Here is a 23,403-nt window from a genome sequence, read left to right as displayed (position 1 = left end):
GGGGAGGAGGAGGGAGGAGGAAAAAAGAGAAGAAGGAAAGAAATCCTTCCTTATTAGGTGAAGGGAGGGCAGAGGTATGGGGAAAAAAGTAAGAACCAAGATTCATCATGTAATGGTACAAGATCCCAGTGATGAGTGTAACTGTACTGTATACTTAAAAAGTACCAATAAACTTAATGAAAGAAAAAAGAAAGAAATCCTCACTGATGGTCTGTTATGTTCCAGTTGACACTGCAAGGTACTGGTACTACAATAGTTAATGAAATACACAGTCTTGGAATTCATTTAGCTCACATTTGTACAGGATTTTTTAAGGAAGACAATAAATAAATGTTATTAATATTTAATGAAGAATAATCAAAGCACAATAAGGCAATACAACACAAGCGTACCAAGAAGCATTCTGAATTTTAAAGCCCTGTTCTAGCATCTCAGTCATTTTCCCTTTTATTCCCCCTTTGAGATAGGTTCTCAGTATGTAGTTCAGGCTGGCCTTGAATGTACTATGGAGCCGAGGCTGGCCTCACACTCCATGGCAATCCCTGCCTCAGCATCCCGAATTCTGGGATTACATGCATGTGCCCAGCTTCTCTGCCATCTTCCAGTAACCTTCTTGGGAAGAATTTCCATTTACACAGATGCAATACAAGATGACTTGCTCCAAATCACATGACTCAGGACAACTTCTGAGTCATCTCCTCCCCCCTTTTCTATGATCCCTACCCTCTAGAAACAAGGCCCCTGAGTGGTGTAGGTTCTACTGCGTAGTGGAAACTTGAATAAAGTGATGGGTATTTTAGCCTAGGTTATTTTTAGCAAATATCTCTTCCCATCTGCCAGGCTGCCTAGGACACACTGTCCTATCCCATCGAGGTTGGGCTTAACCACGTGACATGGTATGGCACAATGAAGGATTTGAATTATGCAGTCCAATTTCTTTCCTTCGTCTTCTAGTATCTCTGTGGAAATATGTCCTACAGAACATGCTGGCCCCAGACGACAGGAGATGCGTGAAGCAGAGCTGAACTCAGCCCATGCTCGGGGCCAGGCTAAGCCTCAGTCCAAGTTCTGAGTTGACCCACAAGCATGTGGATGAATATCATTCTGAAAAACAACAACAACAAAATTTAAAGTAGATTTTAATGGCAGAATCATCTGATAGCACAACGAGTGACTCAATCTCAGCTTGCTCTTTGAGCTCTTCACATCGTGGAACTTCTTCAACTTCCCACATTCTTGGTTTATCTGTCAATGGTAAATGGTGATAAAGGCACAATCCTGCCTTCACTGTGGTGTCAGAAAGAAAGTGGACTTGACAATGAGGTCTAAAGATCGGGCAGTTGGGGGACAGAGATCTGAAGTAATAAAGTGGAGAAAGCAGAAGAGAGTCAAGATGCTCTCCTGCCAGACTTCACACAGTTAACTGCCTTTCTTTTGTATCCCTGAGTGCCTGGTGAAAGGATTCTTCTTTTTTTTTTTTTTCATCAAGTTTATTGGTACATTTGTTACATTTATCATTCGGATCTTGTACCTTTATGCTATTCGCCTTGGTTCACCTTTTTGCCCCTACGCCTGCCCTCCCTTCACCCCTTAAAACAATCTTGAAGTGGAGCAGGGTGATGTGCATTTATAGTCCTAGCTACTGAGGAGCTGTGGATCATTTGAGCCCATGAGTTTGAGGCCATCCTGGACAGAAAACACAGACCTTTTCTCGAAATGAAGCAGAACAAGTGGAGTTGCCTTGGCAGAGAACTCAGATCAAGTACATGGAGCACCTGACACACGGCCAGTTGTTCCTCCACACGCGGAGTGTGGCAGAGCTCTTCCTTGTGCATCCTGCAACCATCTACGTGATCTGAACTCCCCAGAGATAGACACTAGCGAGGTTTCCTGGACGGCTGTAATCAGTTCCTTGCTGACTCAACTGGCCTTCATTCTTCTCCCTCAGTGACCACTCCAGCACTTTTTCCCTTTCTCTTGATAAATTGCATAAGTGTGTAGCGCTCTGTGGATGGTCCATGCTGGAATTGGAGTTTCTAATATGTGTTTATAATTATTCTCTATTATCTTAATTACAAGGCTTCAAGGAAGGGTGTTGGGGTGGGATTTAAGAAGGAAATTGTTCAGAAAAATAACCCACAGCTAGAAGAAAACTGGCTTGCATTCGTGGTCATAATAGGAAATGGCGCTATTAATACAATACTTATTCATTCCATATAATAAAAAAATGGAAGTGCTTTTTGCAATTACCCATTCCAAATGAAATTAACATTCCATGGCATTTCCCATAAATGATTCGTTTCTACACATTGATGGGGACAATTAGCTTGGAAGCAAATGAGGGCTGTGACTAAAGAGAGGTTGAGGTAGGGAGGGTCAGGCATATCCAAGAGGAGAAGGGTGCAAGCAGGGATTCAGACTTTGCAGAACATTAACATTAAAAACATCAGAATGACTGGGATGCAGGAAGAGCAGTGAGTCTGCCTGGCCTGAGCTGACTATGTCCACTGAAGCCATGGAAATTTTGTGGTAAATTCAAGGAACAGATAAGCATACATATTCCTAAAACTTACCTGTTTCAAGTGTCACCTTCCACAGGCTCATTGCTTACTCAGTCTGTGCCTACCTTGGTTGTCTGCCTGAATCCTCCAGTCCTTATATCACAGAGTCTGGAGTGGGGTCTTGCTCACTCTGCAGTCCATGGTGGAAGGCAGTTTTTTCCAACATGACTTGTTATTGTTCTCTTTGGCAGTGATGATTTTGATTTATCTCTCTCTGTAGCCAGGTTGTTGTGGTAAGGACAACATCAATGGCAAATCATTCTTCTGTGATTGAAGAAGGGGCATTCCAGCAAATTCTGGACATAGTAGGGTATGGTTAACCCTCAAAGCATACAGTTACATGCCATTTTCTGGGGCAAACCGGGATGCATTCTTGGTTTCTCTCTCTCTCTCTAAGTCCTGTTATTACTGTTCATTGTAACCCTTATCTATACATATTATATATATATATATATTCATATCTATAAACCCATATATATGTATATTGATAAACCCATATATTTTTTTCTATTTCTTTTGATGTTTTGAGGTTAAAGTCTGTGTTATTTTGTTAGTTTGAACTTGCACAGTGTCCTTGAATAATTTCAGTCACTAGAATTGGACTGGATTACTATTTTGACTTCATTAGTAATTAATATTGTGAACTTAGGCACAATTTGAATTCTAGCTTCATTTCTTCTTCAGCACAAAGGAAAATATTGCACTGTTCACCTCCCATGGTTGTTGTGATTCCTAAATTGCAAAATTTCAGGTTAAAACATTTCTCACACTTCCTGACACAGGCTGAGTGGCTCAATATATTTGAACTCCTTTTTTATTATTATCATCTACCTGTTCTTTTCCCTAAAATCCTCTTTCAGTGACAGTCGCAATGATGTTTCTCAAACACGTCTCTGACAGTGTCACTCTGCTTATCACAAGCTTCTCATACAACCCGGGTATCCATGTTAAAATTCAAAAGCTTGGCTTGAGAAAGAATCCGTTCATGATGTAGGTATCCCCTCATTTTACCTCACATGTAGCACAGTCCTTCCACAAACACCAGATGACAGCCATTCTACATGTATTTCCCATCTAGGAAAACTTTCATCCAGCCTTCCTTGATGTACCACGGTTGACATCCATTGCTTTCCTCTCAGTATTTCATAGGTCAGTGTTGAAGCCTTCCAGGCAGGTAGATTCCAGTTGGCTTTCTAGAATGAAACTTTACATCCTCCTCTTTTCATTTTTTTTTCCAGTGCTTGAGTCATCAGCTGATTGAAGAATTATTTTGATGCCCAGTCTAGCTTTAATTTAACTTCATTGTAGTATAATTCCTTGTATCATCAGGTGCTTTTGAGAACTAACTCTGAAATACCACATGGATGATTGGCTTCTAACAAGTTTCCTATTGACTTGGATCCATGTGTCCTTTCATTCCAGTCTCCAATTGCCATAGGTGTACACATTTCCTTTTTGCTTTCTTCCTTTGTCTTCAAATATGGCTCAGGTGGTAGATGCTCTGTTCATGAATAGAGACAGGTGGGAGACTGTGGGTTTCTGCGTGTCAGTGTTTTCCCCTTTTAGGTATCATTAACTTATTACAAACCAGTGGATACTTGCCAATTTGCTGCTCAGCTGATGACTTGCTATTGCATCCAAACTCTCTTCTGCTTAGGAATACAAATGGATTGATAGTTTCTGAACCTACAGGCCTGGACCAGAGCACCTGTGTCTGTGTGTATGTTGGAGAGGTGAAGAAGGAAAGTTGAGAATGACATCTTCCCCTGCTTGTGTGGAGAAAAACAAGATGAATTGCTTTAGAATTCTACTCACAAGGCATCTCAAATTAAGATCTTTTTCTTCCTCTACAATTATTAAGAGATAATTACTGAAAGACATTAGTATAAAAATAAGAGCCTCAACTTTGAAATTCACAGGATGATAGGTTTTAAGGGTTGTCATTGGTCTGACCTGCCTTTTATTCCAAGCATGATCAAATATTTGAATCTCTTCTATGTTGTTTTATAAGGTGATATCTTTGCCTGATAGCTTCTAATTTCAGAAAATGTAACACACCTGCCGCTTCTTTCAACAGTTAGAAAGTTCTGTTAGATAGTAGGTTCAGAAATTCATAATTATTGCTATTATGGCTGTTATTAATATTTTTATTCTTATAATAATGATGTTTGGTACCAGACAGATCTGAGTTTGGATCCTAACCCTCCTACCTAGGATGTAAGTGACCTTAGTCTGTTTGTTTTCAACCTGAGGAGAGATTTCACTGCTCAGGTTGCACTTGAAGTTAACTGCAAGCACTTTTGCTCAGGACCACTTGTATCTACTGAGGAGAGGCCAGGGATGCTGCTATCCATCCCACAGAGCACAAGACAGTTTCTACAACAAAGAATTATCCAGGTTTAAAAGTCAACAGTATGGAAGTTGAGAAGCCTGACCTCAGTCAAACACTTGTAATCTCTTAGGATCCATATCCCCATGAATAAAAGCAGGACATAGCCAAGTGCAGTGGCATACGCTTGTAATCCTAGATGCCTGGAGGGCTTAAGCAGTAGGATTGCAAGTTCAAGGCCAACCCAAACAATTTGGTGAGATCCTGTCTCAAAATATAAAGTACTAAAAAATAAAAGGGGGCTTTAGATATAACTGGGTACTCTCCAGTACTGAAATAAATAACTAACAGAGAAAGAGGCTGCATGCAGTGGCACATACCTGTAATTTCTGTACTCTGGGAGGCTGAGGTAGGGGAATCACAAGTTGGAGCCCAACCATGGAAACTTAGTAAGATCCTGCCTCAAAATGAAAACAAGCAAAAAGAGCTTGAAATGTAGATCTGTAAAAAGATCCTATGTTCAATCTGCAGGGTGTGTGTATGGGGAGGAAGGGAGGGAGGAAAGGATGGAATCAATGGGATGGGATAAATACTGGTTGCAGTATCACAGAGATGGCATGGAATCCTACCTGCAAAGTCCTTCAGCAGATGTTTGACCCAATGTAACTGCTAAAAACTCCTAGCTAAAATGATAACATATAGAGGTTGAGAATCCTTAATCCCCAAATCTAAAATCCATAGTGCTTTTAAAGTTGATATTTTTGAGTCCTCCCTCCTCTCTATGCTCAAAATGCTTTGGATTTTAGAGCATTTTAGATTTCAGAATTTTAGGCCAGAAACTTTCAACCAGTGAAGCCTACATGCCAATATTTGAAAATGCAAAAAATGAAAATAAAAACTCAAAATCTGAAAGACTTCTGAGAAACACTCCCAAGAATTTCAAATAATGCATGTATCTTAGCGCCTGGGACACAGCTCTAGCAGTGCTGTACAAACGTCAAATACTGATAGTAGGAGGAAGAAGATCTGGGGTGGGGAGTGATGGGAGAGAGGGTAGAGGAAAGACGAGTAGAAAGCTTTGAGGTACAAAATGTCTAAGCACCAATTCCCCACAATGATTGTACTTATCATGTATTGCAAACATACTAATAATAAGGAAAAAAATAAAAATTTTAAGAAGGTCAAAAAAGTATCCTAGTAGTACTTCAGCCTATCAAAAAATTGAAGGCAGCCAACTTTCTCTCCCTCATAAAGTTTCATCGCTCTTCATGATGTGGTTACAAGCTTTCATATCTGACTGGTTTCTCAAACCTGGAGCTGCCCTACTTTGACAAAAATGTGACACACTATCTCAAAACAAGTCTCTCGGAATGGTCTCAATGAAGGATGGTGCTGTCCCCTTCTTGGTTCTCGACCTTTGCTTCTATTGTCATAGACTAAAAATAGCTAACGCATTCTCTAATTAGTCACCTTTATCTATAATGCCCACCTTACTAAAGAAAAAGTAAGGGAAAGAGGGAAAATTATCCAGATGAACATATGTTTACAAAGTCTACACTCTTGGTGAGGACTCCAGAAACTGTGCCTGGATACCTTCCTCTAACCCAGGTAGGAAGAGGATGATGTCAGCTCTGAGGAGGTGACTGATGAGAGATAAAGAATGATGAAGAGGAGGCACACATTGAGAGGGAGGAGAGAGATAGCGCAGTGTCCCTATAACCTTGGCGATCTCCTTATCACAACAATGGCTGGAGCACATGCTTCCTTCAAGGGTATTGGAACAGCCAGTGCTGCGTGGTGAAAGCCCAGTCCAGAGGTTCTCTCGCAGCCTCTCTCTTCTATACTTCTTTTATCACACGTCTCTGCCTCATTGTGCACAATCTGAAAATGAGAGCATTCCTCAAGATCCATTCGCCCATGCACACGGCCTCCCCTGTGAGTGGTTCCTTAGGATGGATCTCTATTATTTCACCAAAAAACATCAGAGGAGGAATTTGTTCTGCTCCACTGACGACATGATTTCCAGTCTTTGCTGCTGCCTTAGCACAGTTTTTTTGGCTGCTCTCTGGGAAAGGGGATAGTGAAGAAAAGGTATCTGTAATACTTAGCTGAGCTAGTTTTAAATGGGGCCAAATATAGAGAAAAAAGATAATTTAGGATTGTCTAGCTATACAATGAAAGTAATTCCTGAGAAGCATATGGAAACCATATCCACAAAGAAGCTCACGTATGTGTTCAGGACAGTCCTGTCTCCACAGACCGATCCCATCTCTTCCCTCTCTGAATCCTACTTTAGTCTTCTTTTTATTTGTATCATTTCACAATAGTTAGGACCACAGAAATTAGATAAGCTTGGGATCCAGGCCTGCCTCTGTTTCCTAATGGAAGTGCTAATGTCACTTATGTCCTGCCATATTGTGAATAGTATAAGAGGTGTCAGTTTCTGTAGCGCTTGGTAAGTATGAGTGAAGAGTATCACTGTTATGCTTACTTCAATCTTTCTTGTGGGCATCATCATCCCCCTTTAGAAAATGAACATCAACTGAGGCTCAGAGAGGCCATGCCCTTGTACTCAAGTGTGAGCAGATGCTAATAGGCAGAGCCGGGTTGGGGACCTTAGGGTCTACGATAATAAAATAGTTTTGCACCATCTTTTGACCAGGTAGTTTTGTCTCACCCCTTTGTATGCACTTTACCTGCTAAAGGATGTGAAAAATAGGATATGGAACTCTAGTCTTTACTAACAAAAGTGAGGTGGCAATATTGCAAACTTTTATCATGACCCAGCTTACCAAATGCCCTAACATACATCCCATGGAGATGTATTTCCTGAGGTTCAGAGAGCTTGGTAAGGGATCCAGAGTCACATAACAGCTGACCTAGAATGTAGAGCCCTACTCTTTGACTTTCAGATCTGCTGTGTGTTCCACTTCTCTACTGCACTCCAAATTTTGCTCTGTGGCTTTTGTTTGGATTATGTGGTGGTGGTGTGTAATCGTGGATAATAAAAGCAAGCCTACTCTTGCTGTCATGAAGAAATGGGGAATTGGAATTATAAGCCATTAAATGGAAAAATCCCAAGCCTTAGAGTAATGCCAACTCAGCCTCAACCCATTACTGCCTATATATTTAGCCAGTCTATTTTTAAGAGCTTAATATTGAGAAATAAGACATATTTATAATGTGGCTGTGTTAATTTCACTCCAAAATCCTCACCATTTGCGGTACTTGCCTTACAAGTGTTTAAATTTATAACTACTCCACGCACTGGGGAGATTTGCCTTAGCTTAGAGAAAACTGGGTGAAACTTTTGCCATTTGAATTAGTAAGAATTACATGCATTTCATATTTTATTCTCTTTTTGTATCGCCTCCCAACAATATCAGGGTCAGTAATGGGCCCCTGCCCCAGTGTGTATTCTACACCTCTCTTTGGGTGCCTAATTATGTATTCCTTAACGCATTTGTTCATTTATTCAGTAGGCCTAGTCCAGCTCTGCAAACTATGAGTTGGTATGTCAACAGACTTTGTGGAACTGAAGAGGGACTGCTCAGTTTCAGGTGGCTGTGACTTCTGGGATCATCCCCACACTCACTATTGGTATGATCTGATGGAAATCTGTCAGGGAGAGGGGTAGTTCCTTCCATCCTCTCCAATGTAGAACTCATTCATTAAATTGTGCTTCTTGACTCTACTGCTAATCAAACCACAAAATGATATCTGAGGTATCTGTTTGGCTCTGCTATTTCTATGCTGTGCATGACCCTTAACACTGAATTTGCTTCTGAAAGACTTACTCATTTGTAGGATGGAGATAATGTCCTGTGTCTTGAGAAGACCTGTCCAAAGACACACACACACACACACACACACACACACACACACACACACATATCTATATCTATATCTATATCTATCTATCTATCTATCTATATATATATATATATATATTGACAAGTCAAGTGCCTGAGGATTGGAAGCAATACAATGATCATCTCACATGGATCTGCCTATCATCTTCATGTTGACTGGGGTCAGTGACCTAGGCTATAGGAGTTAGAGTAACTGCTCCACTTTGCAGAGCTTTGAGTCTATCTTTGCTGATCCTCCTTAGACCAGTAGGTTAGCAGTGACTGGCTTCCTGTTGGTAGTGCCAGGTATATATGTGAGTAGAAGTATGTGATGTCTGTTGAAGTCCAAGCTTATAAACAGCTCATGCTCACTACCACCTACACGCCATTGGTTATGGCAGGTTACGTGATCAAGGCCAAGTCAAAAGGCAATGAAGTGCACTCTGTCTTCAATAAGTGTGTAGCAAGGGGGAATAAATAAGGCCAACTATTCTGTGTATCACCGTCATTATGGGGATCAAATTAAATGATAGCTTTATGTACTTTGAAATATCACCTGTCACATAGAACACACTCCGTAATTAGTAAATGTCACTTTTATTGTTATTGTAATGATCTCTTTAATGAAATGCTCTTGGCAAATTGGAATGTTACATTGAGGTGAACCCTGGTAACATAAACCAAAGACCAAGATAACTCCAGGGAAATAATTGAAACTGCTATTAAATTTCTAGAGAAGAAGGGAGTAGGGGAAGCAGAATGGGATTCTCTCTTCTCTGTAAAACACTCATCAGAAAATCAAATTCCCCTCACCTTAGTCATCAACAGAGTCACATTTTTCCAGATGTTTGGTGCAGTGTACCTAAGCTGCAGGCTGTGGTGGTCTCTTGGAGGTCAAAGCACCAGCCTAATGAGCATGACAGAGCAAAGCAGGAGAGTAGAGAGGGCCTATGAGCAGTTGTTGCAGGTCCTGCAGTCAAATCCAAGTTCTAGGTTAGGACCAGATCAAGGTATGTGATTGTGATTCTAATGGCATTGGATGAAGTGGAATGGAAATAGGAATTATGAGTGCTCCAGGGGCCCAGAATGATTGTAAAGTTCAAACACAAGAGTCAGAATCTATAGTCCTCAGTCAAATGCAGTGAGTTACCCAAAAAGGGAAGGTAGAAAGAACCTAGACTATTCTTTGTTGATTTTTAAAATCTGTACCAAACATTTTGTTTACACTATTGCACTTTAATTTAACCAATAAAAAAAGAACCACTCACAATTCTCGAAGGAGGTTTATGCAAGAGGTTTTACAGACAAAAAATTTGAGGCTTAGAGAAGTTCATGCGGACATAGTAAAGTGAAAGTTTCCATCCATGTCTGTTGCATTGTTACACTGTGTGTACTCAATGCACAGGGCATTGGGGAGAGTAGTAACAGATGCAAAAAAAAAGGTGAAGGGCCTGGTTATCCAGGATATAAAAAGAGAGGAGATTCTTTGAACTAGGGTTTAAGAAGAGGTAGGAGTGAGTAGGAAATACTGAGTTTTCCTTCTAGCTCAATCATCAATTCATTTTGTGATGAAATCATTTCCCATTTTAAGGCCAAAAGAACCAAACTGTGTGGAATTTTCTACGATACTTTTGCTTTTTTCATGCTAAGTGTCATTATCCCCTTTACTGGGCTCCATGTCCTTTAATGTTTAAACTAATTAAAACCTCTTCTGGGAATTTTCCATTGCCTTTTCACTCACCAAAGGAACTCGGAAACACCTAGTCCATTCTTATTACATTTTACTCCCTGCCTGGATATGAACACACACTGTTTCTACTGAACAGTGTTGTATTATAGGAAAGCATGGATACAGCACCACTGGATAACTGGATGAGAAATTCCAAATACAGAATATAGATAACTGTCTTGTCCCCAAAAGTGGCAGTCTACATAATGTGGCCGTTCCATGAAGTTATAGAAGGGATGGATTTATGAGAGGAACTTGGTTAGTGATTGTGAGTCCCAATGGATTATGTTGCTCAGGGTGGGCAAAAGATTTGGATTTCCCATTACTGATGGTTTAAGATTTTCTTGGCAAAAATAATACTAACATTTTTCAGTATTGTGTATGGGGCCTTTACAATGAACTCCAACAATAGACCTCCCTGCCTTTTTTGAGACCAGTTCTTAAAAATTCACCAAATTGCCCTGTCTGGTTGGAAGTTGTGACCTTCCTGCCTCAACCTCCCAGAGTGATTGGATTTTGTTTTTGTTTTTGGTACCGGGGATCTAACTTGGGTCTTTGTCCTTGTGAGGCAGGCAGCGGAACCACTGAGCTAAATCCCCAGCCCCGGAGTGCTTGGATTTTGACTCTCATTTCTAAAGTACTCACTCTGTGTGCTGTGATACGCATTTTCACATTTCATTTAATTAAAAACATCGTATTGAAGTTAAAGCAAGCCACTGAACACTCTGGGAAACTGAGGATCTAGGGGTTTTTATGATCTGTTCAGCTCTCAGAGCTGGTAAGATTCGTGGCTGTGGCTTCCATGGTTGTGCTTTACTTCAAGGTGGCAATGAACTGACCGAGACATCTCTTTCCCAGTCCATGTAGCTATTTGATCCTTTCTCCCTTGAATAAGACCTGTGAGCCTGTGGCAACTCCACCTCAACTTTTGGAAGGACCTGTCCCTTATGCCTCTACAGAATGGGAAAACAGTTTAGAGGGGTAAAATTCATTGAGAAGTGGAGGTGCTTCTCAAACTGAGGAGTGCAGTTCTCATAACCATTATTCATCTTCATAAAAGCACATTCATTCTCATTTAGAATTACAAGATGTTGGAACTGGGAGGAGTGTTTGAGACCATCTGTGTTCTGGCTAAGGAACATGAAACCAGCTCCAGTGAACCTGGAAGGTATTGTGTTTCTAGCAGAACAGAGGAAAAGATCATAAGATTTAATTCCATCCTTCACACTTGATATCGCTCTCCTAGCTAAAAGCATGGCCACCCTCATCTGCAGTGTTACCTGACAGTCCCCTCATCCTGTATGTAAGAAAAAGCTATTTCCTGGTTTTCCAATTTGTATTTATTGCAGTTCATTCATTTGTCCTGCCTGAAGGCACTTGCTTAAAGATAAGCTGTACCAGGCATCAGAGGTTTAAGAAAATGTATGGGAGAAGAAACTAAAATGTGAGAAAATTGTATCCATCATTTTTTTATTCCAGACAGTAAGGAAGAGACAGCCATTTTTTATGATGCATATGTGGGTTTTAAATTAGTACTAGTCATGGAGCATTTGCACCTTGAATACAGGCAGTTTTTTTTTCTTCTTTTTCTCTTTTCATGAAGAGATGGTGTGATATGAGATGGGATTTTGTATTTTTCAGTGACTTCACTTGCTCAACTTCTAAATCTGATGAGTCTTTGCACTTAGGTTTTTTTTTTTTTTTTTTTTTTTTTTTTCAGCCCACCTATACCTTAGGACTGGGTGTCTTCTCCTACTATCGTCTCCCCAATCCTGACACTTGAGTGTGCTCAGGCCACAGCCAGGTGACACTAACAGAGTGTTAGTATGTGTACACACACATACCAGCCATATTGGTGATATACATCCTATGTGTGAGTCTATGTCTCTCCCTACTACATGTCTATAGAGAAATGTATCTTGAGAAATTAGCTCGTGGTTGTGAAAGCTCAGAAGTCCACAATCTTCCCAGTGGGCCAGCAGCTAGAGGTCCAGGGAAGACCTGCAGTTGTAGTTCCATTATGAAGGTAGTTCATTCTCTGTTCCTCAGATCAACCTTCCTTCTATTAAAGGGTTCAACTAATTGTGTAAGATCCACCTATACTAAGGAGAATGGTAAACTGCTCAGCCTATTGATTTAAACGTTAATATCATCCAAAAATAACCTTCATATATCATGCATCTATAATCATGTTTGACCAAATAACTGAATTCAATATCCTAGACAAGTTAACCCATACAATTTTCCATCACAAGACCTGAGTTCCACATTGTCCTTTGGTTTGAGAAGCAGGGAAGAATGGAGAATAGCAGACATGAATGCTAGGCCTTGGTCTGCTTCTAACTTTAAGCAGGCCTCTGTTGCTTAGGGACTCTATTGTATATTGGCATAGAAGAAGAAATATATGCTCTTTAGGAGAATTTCCACAGTGGCTATTTTATAATGCTGAAGACTCTCAAAATCAATAAATGAACAAATGAAGGAAGGAACAAGTGAATTAAGTGCAAGGTCATGAAACTGAAGGTAGAGACAAGGTGGAGAGTGAGTACTCCCTCTTAGTAGAAGCCTGATTGGGTATTGTGTGCACATAATTCCGTTCATTTACAGGGAGATAACCAAGGTCTGCAAAGATGAAAGGAGTAACCCCAGGCCACACAGCTGCAGAGCTTACATTGAAACTTGAGTGGAGTTTCTCACCTGAATTAGGTACTATGGCCATTAAATGCCCACCCAAGATTGGAGACAAGACATGATCTGAGGCAGGGACCTGCCTGGAGAGTGAGGGATGAGAATCCTGAAGAGGCTCCTGTAGAGCCAACCAGTTTCTCATCAGGTCAACCCTGGTTCCAGTCAGCTGCAAATTTTCTGGAGCTCCTTATCCAGGTGGCACACACAGGAGATGAGCATCAGAGTCACTTTTCAGGCCTGGAAAAGTGACATCGCAACTCCCCAGTACCCATCTCTGTATCAAGCAAACCCCAGGCAGTGTTTTTAGTGTGATGCACTGCATAGGGACTGGTTACTGTGGCCTGAGTCCAAACCCGACTCTGTCATTTCTAAACCATGAGACATTATTTGAAGACCATTTAATTTCTATCATTCTTAGTGTCCATTTCTAAACAGAAGTTAATGATACTTGCCTTCCCATGTTGTTAAGAAGAATAAATGAGAAAACATAAGGAAATACCAAGCCCTTTTCCTGGCAAAGAATTGGTGTTCAGGAATTGTGAATTTTCTTCTAACACAAACTGGATGTGTCTGAAAAAGATTAAAGAGGTGATAAAAGTACTACTGAAACTTGCACATGTGAGTGGTAGAAGATCCTGGGTGTCACTGGAAAGAGAAAGCAGTGTTTGACAGTTTGAATACACAATTATCAAGTATCACCGTAGACACAGAATTCACTACCAGTTCTGCAGGGTAGGGGCTCAGGCTGGAAACCAACATACCATTTATGCCTTTGCAAAGGGACTCAGGGTCTGATTTCTTTTCTGCCTTCTCCTTTGTTGTCTTCTTCTGCCTTCGCTTTATTTTCTGTCCTACCTACTTCTGCCTTTTTCTCTCTCTCCTCCCTTTTATCTCCCTTACTGTCTTCCTTTCTTGTCCCCTGTCCCTTAATATTGACCATTATTTTCCTTTCCACTCATATCCACTCCCCTCTCTTCCTCCTTCCTTACCTGTCTCTCCCACCCTCCCTCTCTCAGACCCATCTTTCCCTCCAGCATGGTCTCTCTCTCTCTCTCTCTCTCTCTCTCTCTCTCTCTCTCTCTCTCTCTCTCTCTCTCGCTCTCTCAGACCCCAGTGGTTCCTTCCCTTTAATCTTGACAATCTTTCATATGTCAATTAGAAGGAGGCAGCATTCCCTCTCCACTCCCTCCCTTTCCTGGGCCTGCTGCGATGCTCAGATCAAGCACCATCTGTTGCATTCATCCAGGCGATGGGTGAGCATTTTGCCGCTCTGGGGAAGCAAAGCTTAGCGGGTAGCAGGAAGCAATGTGGCTTGTTTGGGCAACTTGATATATTGATATTGATAGAGCTTTCAGATGGGGTTGGGAGGATCTAGGGTAGGGAGAATGGTGCACAGGAGGAAATCAGCCACCAAGAGGAGAGGCTGGTATAGGCACTGCCCCTCTAAGCTGTTCTGGGCTTTTGGCACAGTCACCAAGGCAAGAGCAGCCAAACAGATGGTTGGAATTTGCTACTGTTGGGATGAAAAACCCTTCTAGCTCAAGGGAGGGAACCTTTCCTCTCCATGTGTCTTCCTCTGCCCTAAGCCAGTCAAATCTCTAATTAGTGTAGGAGAAAGAAAACAGAAATAACAAAAAGGAAAGAGCTTCACATTTAGGAATTAATGAATGTAAGTGACATGAAAATGGGTGTGTGGGGAGAAGGGTAAAGGTCCATTTGGACAATGAAACATCCTCAAGGGGGAATTTTAAGATAATTCGTTGAAGTGATTCTGTTGGTTGTCTGGGCAGGATGAAATAAATTAACATGAAAATATTAAGATACCATGGACCACAAATATAGGGAAATTGCCACTGACTCTTAGAACTAACTCAAGGGGCAGAAACAGAAAATGGTTTTATTGGTCCCAGCAGAACTGGAACTATGGGAAGGAGGTTCCTGGCAGGAGATGTAATTATCAAGGGCCACACCTTCCTTTGGAAATATAATGCAGGAACAGGAAAGTTGCAAGGGAAGAAATACTCTTCCCTTCTAAAGTCTTCTCTCTCATATCCTGTCCACTGACCAAACCCAGGTAACAGTCAGAGGAGAAGGAGTCATGTGATGCAATGCATAGGGATCTGTCTGTAAGAGAGACTGGGTATGTTACTAAAAGTGAACTGGGTATATTACATCAACACCAGGGTGTGTTGTCAGTGGAAGCATTATTTAAGCCCCATAGGACCACGACTGCAGTGACTTCTGAGTTCCAGAATGACTCAGTGTGGCAAAAGGAATCCTTGGTAATCACTTCTCAGTTGGCCTTTGTCAACGAGGATTTTAGGGATACTCTTCTCAAATGAAAGCTTAATACTTTTGTATCCTTGAGATTACAATAAGTGGAAACTTGCTGATATCTGTGGTGCCCTCAAGGCATCTTTCTTGTTGTCCCTGTGCAAAACACTTATTATTTTGTTTGTTGTTTTAATAGTACCAATCTCTTAAGGAGAAATACCTCATTTGGTCCCAAATTTACAGGTGGTTTCTTTTGGTCCAAAATGTAAGTATTTCACATTTTCTGCTCTGCTTTTTGTCAATGATTCTTACTACAAATCTGTCTGAAAGCAGCTAGCAGTGCTCATACAACAGCCTGATTTGGGGCTGTCTTGAAATGTCCTTCATCAGATCCATCAGTCCACTACCTCAGTCTCAGTCTCCTGTAAAGTCTCCGGACATGGACAAAATGTAGGTAACTTTTTGTGAATGCAACACACATGGCCTTGAGTTCACTTGTCAGTGGAGCCCTCTGTTCCCAACTGAATCCTCCTCAGCCTGGCTTTTGCTGTCTGCATTACCATTAATGTTCTGATCTTCTGAGCTCTGACCAAAATCACCTACAGGGGTCTAATTAAGCATTCCAAAGACTCACATAAGGCAGATCTCCAAACTCATCCAAGCCAGTTCCAGAGGCTCCTAGGTTACTCTCATAACAAAAGCCCCACTTCTCTGATACCAGTTGCTTGTATGAGTTAACAGCCCATCACGAGGACATAACATTCAACCCCCCAACTAAAAGGATGAAAGGTGTAATTTGGGTGATGGGTTCAAGGAATTTAATCCTTAGTCAGCTGGATCCAGCATAGAAATATCACTACAAAAGGGTATGGTGGAGCAAAATCACTTAGCTATTGGGTAACAGAGCAGGGGAACAATGACCACAAATGGTACCCGAAGTCACACCTCCATGACACACCCAGACATACCCAAAAGTGTGCTTTAATAATCTGATTGGTATTTCTCAATTTAAGTTGTTCTCCCATGATTAAGTAACAGTGGGGGAGAATGAGCACTAGAGCCAGAAGGAAGATGAACCTGAGGGTGCAAATGGAGAATGATCAGGGCTAAAACTTGGAAACAACCCAATTGCCCATCAACTGGAGGATGGATAAAGAAGATGCAGGGGTTTTTTTTATATATATAAAACATTGTACTACTCATCCATAAAGAATGAGAAACTAGAGACAATTACAGCTATGTGGATGCATGTTGAGGCCATACTCTTAAGTGAAATGAATAGGACACGTGTAAATGCTAAATAATTTCCCTGGTGTGAAAAATTGAAAGTGTAAATAGGATCAATATGTATAGTTGATATTATGAAATAGGAAGAAAAGGTCTAAAGGAGTAGGGAAGGGGAAGGAGTAGGGGAAAGGAAAGAAGGGAAGAGAAAAAATATGAGAAAAGAAAAAAATGGAAATAAAGTCTTTGTAAATAGGGAGGGTGGAGTGGATGAAGGGAGGGCAGGGGTATGGAGAAAAAACAAGAACCAAGGTAGGTCATGTAAACGTACAAGATCCCAATGATGAACATAACTGTACTGTATACCTAAAGTGTACCAATAAAGTTAATGGGGAAAAAAAGAATGTACGCACATTCTGTTGCCTGTACTGCACGAATCAGAAGCTCACACTTGTAACTGTTACACTTACTTCCTCTGTACCTTTTTGAAGGGATGCATGCATAGTTGCCACAGAGTCCAGCTCTCTCACTCTCCATACAATATCTCCACTTCGATGTTCCAAAGGAACCAGCAAGCTTCCGTATCTAAAACCAAGCTGGTGTTCATTCCTATTCAATGTGGAGCCCTATTCAATGTGGTACTCTTTCTGAGAACCGAAATTCAGCAGCTATGCAAAACTAGAACACCAGGAGTGAAACTCATTCCTTCTCTTTCTCTGTCTCTTCATCCCTCCCTCCCTCTCTCCCTCTCCCTCCCCCCTCTCTTGCTCTCCCTCCCTGTGTCTCTCACTTTTTCTTATTTGTCACCACATCCCAAGGGTGTTTTACCTGTAAAGTGAAACTCTCAAATCTGACCACGTCTTAGTCTCTACTACTTTGTACTTCTTTCTCTGTTTACTCTACAATGCTATTTCCTGTTTTGTCTTCACCACATCGATACTGTTCCAGGTTATTATCATCTCATACCCAGTCACCTCAGATGGCTGGCTACTCTGTCTTCTAGGTTGGTCTTTTCACTTACACTCCTGCTCTTCTCATGAATCATTATCACTTCTGTTAGAAAATCTTCTTTAAATGCAAATCTGCTCATGCTACTCTCCAACCCAAATCCTTCAGCAAGGTCTATCATTAGCAGTGTCCAAAGAGTAAGGATAAGGTTTAGGGTTAAGGTCAGGATTCCTGGTTTTTCTCCTGGCTTGTCTCCTATCACTTGTTTCCAGTGTTTCAGGCCCAGGGGCCAATTGAAATCCAGTCCATTTCCTTCTCCCAGATGTCTTTGGATAGAATGTTCACTCTCGTTTCTGCCCTTTACCTCACCTCCCCAGCTGATTATTCTTTTCGGAACTTAGTCACACTGCTCACTTCCTCAGAGCAAGTTTCTGTCTTTTTCGTGGACTCGGTTATAGGCTTATTTTTATTGTTGTTGTTGTTGTTGTTGAGACAGGATCTCACTACATAAGCTGGCTTTGAGCTCACTATGTAGCCAAGGATGTCCTCAAACTCAGAGTGATCCTCCTGCCTCATTCTCTCATGTGCCAGGATCCCAACAGGCATGTGGCGCTCCACCCAGCAGTCAGGGTCTCTTATCATTCTTCACCTTGCCTTTACAGTAGTTATCACTTGTAAACTTTATATTCATATGTAAATCACTATTAGTATTGTGGTACGAGGGGATTTTATATCCTCATCATTTTACCAAGTTATAGATAGAATGTATCGCCCATAAAATTCTCTCTCTAAGTGAAATAAATAAGTCACACGTGTAAATACCAAATAGTTTCTCTGGTGTGAATAAACTGTAATAGTACATAAGATCCTAATGAGATAACTGTCATTGTGAAATGGGAAGAAAAGGTCTAAAGGTGTAGGGACAGTGGGAAGGGTAGGGGAAAGGTAGTAAGGGAAAGAAAAAAAAAATAGGAGAAAATGAAAAAATGGAAATAAAATCTTTGTAAATGGGGAGGGGAGGAAGGGGTAAAGGGAGGGCTGGGTCAAGGGGAAAAAATGAGAACCAAGACCAGTCATGTAAAGGTACAAGATCCCAATAATGAATGTAGCTGTACTGTATACCTAAAATGTACCAATAAACTCAATGAAGAAAAACAAATTCTCTCTCTCTCTCTCTCTCTCTCTCTCTCTCTCTCTCTCTTTCTCTCTGTCCCTCCCTACCTCCTTTTATAAAGCCAGCAATTCCATCAGATCAGATGCCCACCTTTATGGCCTCATTTAATCTTCACTAACTACTAAGTGCCCTATCTCTAGAGTCAAGTTAGGGGTTAGAGCATTACTGTATGAAAGGAGGATGAGACACACACAATTCAGTTCATAGCAAACTGTATCTGGAGATATGATTTTCAAGAAGTATGTAGATAGAATGAGCTCTTCAGAAGGGGCCTTTATGTGATTAAATTATAGCCTAATATATAGAGGAAGGGACAGGCATGTCTCTCTTGCTGTCTCTATACCATACAGAAGTTACAGGGAGGAAGTGACTATTGCAAGCTATAAAGAAAACACTCACTAAACCTGAGTCTAGTAGCATGCTGATTTTGCCCTTTTGGTCTCCAGAACTGCAAGAAAATACTCATTTTGTGTTTAGGCCAACAAGTCTGTGGTATTTTCTTATAACTAATATATATGACTTATACAGCACAGGTACAAAATGGGTTTTCTGCAAGTGCTGCGGGATGATGGGATGGAATATTGGGGAATGAATGAATGCTGACAAGCCTGTGAGAGTCCCTTCCTTTCAAGATTTTAGAGACAATTTATTGTTCCAGATTCTGGACTTTTGACCGTAGCTTAGCCCTTTTCTTAAAATCTTGGCAAATCACTCTTTTCTCTCTAAGGAATCAAATTGTGTGTGACACCAATTCATAGTGTGACCTTTTCCTGGAGGGTTCTCTATCACAGCCTGGAGTAGGGAGCCCACATTTGGAATCTGTTTGGATCACCTTCAAGTGGATCCAGTGAGGTACCTAGAGAGAGAACAGCAAGAGAGACCAGTGAGGATGCTAGAATGCCACCAAATGTTCCTTTGCATTTGCAGTCATCTTTCTCCTACCCAACAAAGACCCTTCCTGTGTTCCCAGATGGGGTTTCTCATAGAACCTAATATCTACCTCTGAAATTTGGATCTGACTTATATTGAACATGTGCCTGTCTACACTGATAAGCTCTCCTGGGAAACAAGAGCTCCCTAGCAGTGGGTGTTCGGGTGTTCTGAAGCCTCCTTTGTCCAATCTGGTGAAACCCCTTCAAAGAAATGGAAGTCTTTGGTGCATACCATCTCTGGCATCAGACAGTAAGTTTCTCAAACCGAAGAAGAAATTTCCTAGCCTCTGGAGACATAGATAGTGGGAGGGCTGAGTTTGAAGATTTCAAAGTCAGGGCTCTCTTAGGGAATTTCTCAGAACAAAGGGACTGTAGCCATTTAGCAATTTCCCCTTTCTTCTTTTTGGCTGCCTTTCCCTACCTTTTATGTTATTTCATTCCTTCTTTGTCAAGCCTTGCTGTTTTTGTCCCCTTTCCTTTTATCTTCTGTCTTTTTTGTTCTGCCTTTCTGACCTCCCTTTCTTCATTTACTGTATCTCCCTACCAGACTCAGTTTTGAAACTTTGTGGAATTGTAGCTACTACCAAAATCACTGGAGGGAATTGTTGTAAATGAAGCATCACACTAGAAATTAGAAAGCTTGAGTCTATCACTGGCTGGCTTGAAGGCTTCAATGTTTCCCTCAGTGAGGTGGGGACACAGTGCTTAGTGATCTGTATAACAGTGCTGTAGTTTCACCTACTAAGATCCTGCATGACTCTCACTGCTATAGTCCCGCTTCAAGTCGCCTTTGCCCATGGCTGGCAACTGCAAAGTCTTAGGACTGGCCTCCTTCATGGCCTCTATTTTGCATTTTCCACACTGTAATTAGTAATTGTTAACAAAGTAATTTAATTTGAACATTTCAGTTTTCTATTTAAAGCCTTTCAGTGATAATGCTTTCCATCAGCTCCTAAATGTGATTTTCAGTATGTTCTTTTTACTCCAGCTTCATTTCTTTCAACCTCCCTTTTGCAAGCCCCACTGCAGCCACACTAAACTTTCCATTACTCAAAAAACCAGAGACTCTCTGGCTTCAGGCACATCCTAGATCTCTTCCCTGAAACACTTGGTTCCCAAATCTCCTCTCCAACCCCACCCTGATCTGCCTTCTTTGCTAATTCCTACTCATCCTTAGAGTCTCCGTTTAGACATTTCCTCCTCTAGAAAGAGTGCCTTAGCTCTCTTGACGAACATGATGACCCTTTCTGGTACTCTTCTGGAAATCTAGACTCTGCTGTTACAGAAGTGTCTCTCGGTTTTGGGATTGTCTGGATATGTGTCCTATCAAAGTACGAATCTCTTGAAACATAGAGTCTCTATAGTTTTCTACTCTGTATCCCAAGTGCAGAGAGAAGTGCCTGGAACATAGCATAGTAAGTGTTGAATAGTAAATAAAGAAGCCAACATTCCACCTGTGCCTAGACCAATGGCTTGTGTTTCTGCATCTACAACGGGTCAAGGAGGAAGTTTCAGGCTCAAGGTGGCCAGGGCTGCTCCTCCAGGGGCTGCGGGTGGGTCAAGCCCTAATCTCAGCCCCGTTGCAACCCTGTAGCGGCAGCTGAGGCGACGCAGGAGACAGTGGAGTCCCTGATGCAGAAGTTCAAGGAGAGTTTCCGCACAAACATGCCCATCGAGATTGGTCAGCTGCAGCCGGCCCCGCGCACCTCGTCTGCAGGGAAGCGGAAGCGGAGGAGCAAGTCTCGAGGTAGGACTTCCGGGCACCCTGACCGGAAAGACAGCAGGCTGTCTCTAGATGCTGAAGGCGATGCTGGAAAGTCTTCTCTCTTTGCTTCCTTTGATCGCAGAACTCCTGCTAATTTCTCCCTGACAAATTCCCTTAGAGATTGCAGATCTGTGCCTTTGGCAATAAAATTTACCTCTCCAAATCCCAGCTGCCTCATCTGAGAATGAGAGTAGATCATCCAAATGTTAGACTGATTGAGACGATTAACAACAATTTATTAAAAGCTTCTACCACCAGGACCTGCCTAGAGTAGACACTCTTTAAATGGGGTTGGTGTTACTCTGAAACTCAGTTTCCTGTTCCATAAAATGAAATCCTTACATTAGAAGATTTCTGTGAAGCAATGAATGCAGATCACATGAAATGTCCAGATAGCATGAACCAGAAATTGGAAAAAATGCTTTCTTTCCATCTGAGCATTCAGAGTCCCTCAAAATTTCACTCCGCCTCATGTATCCATGTTTATTCCTTAATAGTCATTACGAATTCCCCTCCTGTGTCCTCCCTACACATAAGTGCACTTGACTGCAAGTCTATACCGCCCCTTTCTTCACTATGAATCTGATTTCATTTCTTAGTATTATATCCTAAACATTTTTATGTCACTGAATTTGTCAAAGGTACTCATGCTATGCACCATCATTTTCTTAAGCAGGTCTGTAGTATTCGGCACTTGGGTGATTCCTAATATTTCATCATTATAAACAGTGCCACTGCGGAAAATTTGGCCTTCGCTTTGTATCACTCTGTTAGAGCAGAATTTCAGAGTGATATTAATGAACATCTATGACTTGATCTAGACTTTGTAAATCAAGTTATGTTAATGTACAAGTGTGATGAGTCCAGAGAACTGGTGCACAAAGCAGTTCAGTAGTATCTGCTCAGTGTGTATTAAATCTGTTCTCTGTTTTTGCCTCAAGAATGACCACAGTCGTTTCTTACCTTCTTATACTTTGCTTGTCATTCAGTCACCGCAACACAGCCAGAGTGACACTTTTAGAAACAAAAATCAGAGATTTCTTTCTGGCTTAAAATCTTTTGAGCATGTCCTGTTCTCGGAGGATAATCTAAACTGTTCATCTCATTGGGGCCAGCAGACCCTCCAAGATCTGAATCTGGCTCCTGCCACCTTCTGTAACAACTCTCACTCTTCATTCCCTTGTGCTCAGCTGAACCGGCTTCCTTCAAGTATACAGCTAATGGTTCCCTTTTTATAGCCTGACACGGTGCTATTCTTTCCCCTTTCGGTGTCTCTTTCTGCACCTCTGCTTACAGAGCATTGCACTCCTGTCCAGCTCCTTTTCACCTTTCAGCTCTCAGCTCAAATATCAGCTCCTCAGCCCCATCTCCCATGACTCTCCAATCAAAGGTTTGGATCAATTTGGACCTGCTGCTGCCCACTACATCACACACACACACACACACACACACACTGTTTTGTCTTCAGTAGTAGGAGCCGTTTAGTCTAAATTTTTTTTTTTTGCTCATTTTCTATCATCCTTCTCAAATATATACTCCATATCAGGCTGGTCTCGAACTCACAGCGATCCTCCTGCCTCAGCCTCCCAAGGGCTGGGATTACAGGTGTGCACCACCACGCCAGGCTATACTCCATATTTATAAACCTAATGCATAGAATATGCTTTATGAATATTTGTTGAATGAATTAATGAATACCAAAGATCACTGGAAACCGACTCAGTAGGACAAAATTTAAGCTAGTGAAGTAAAAGGGCTCCATGCTGAACCAGAGCTTCCAGAGTATCTTGTTTCCCCTATAGACGAATTTCCTGACAAGCACAAGCAGCACATCAAACACGCTCAAGCAGATACTGTTAGAGCAACTGACAAAACCACTCAGTAGCATTGTGATGTGATTTTGCTGCCACCATTAGATAAGGCTTTGC

General features: G+C 41.4%; 1 protein-coding gene across 4 annotated transcripts in view; it reads left to right on the top strand.

Moving 5' to 3' along the window:
* Astn2 (astrotactin 2) overlaps positions 1–23,403 on the top strand; it is a 770,953-nt gene that overhangs the window by 103,288 nt on the left and 644,262 nt on the right. For 3 of the 4 annotated variants that reach the window (XM_010639450.2, XM_010639451.2, XM_033758953.1), the window contains exon 3: positions 21,305–21,457. The exons of the other annotated variant lie outside the window; for it this stretch is intronic. In XM_010639450.2, the coding sequence (XP_010637752.1) occupies positions 21,305–21,457 (153 nt within the window). The remainder of the gene's footprint in view (positions 1–21,304; positions 21,458–23,403) is intronic. 4 annotated transcript variants of the gene reach the window in all.

This window comes from Fukomys damarensis, unplaced genomic scaffold, assembly GCF_012274545.1.
Source record: "Fukomys damarensis isolate Sample0158 unplaced genomic scaffold, DMR_v1.0_HiC HiC_scaffold_36, whole genome shotgun sequence".
NCBI classification, from domain to species: Eukaryota; Metazoa; Chordata; class Mammalia; order Rodentia; family Bathyergidae; genus Fukomys; species Fukomys damarensis.
Note: the sequence above shows the minus strand (reverse complement) of the source record. Positions and strands in the feature narration are given on the sequence as shown.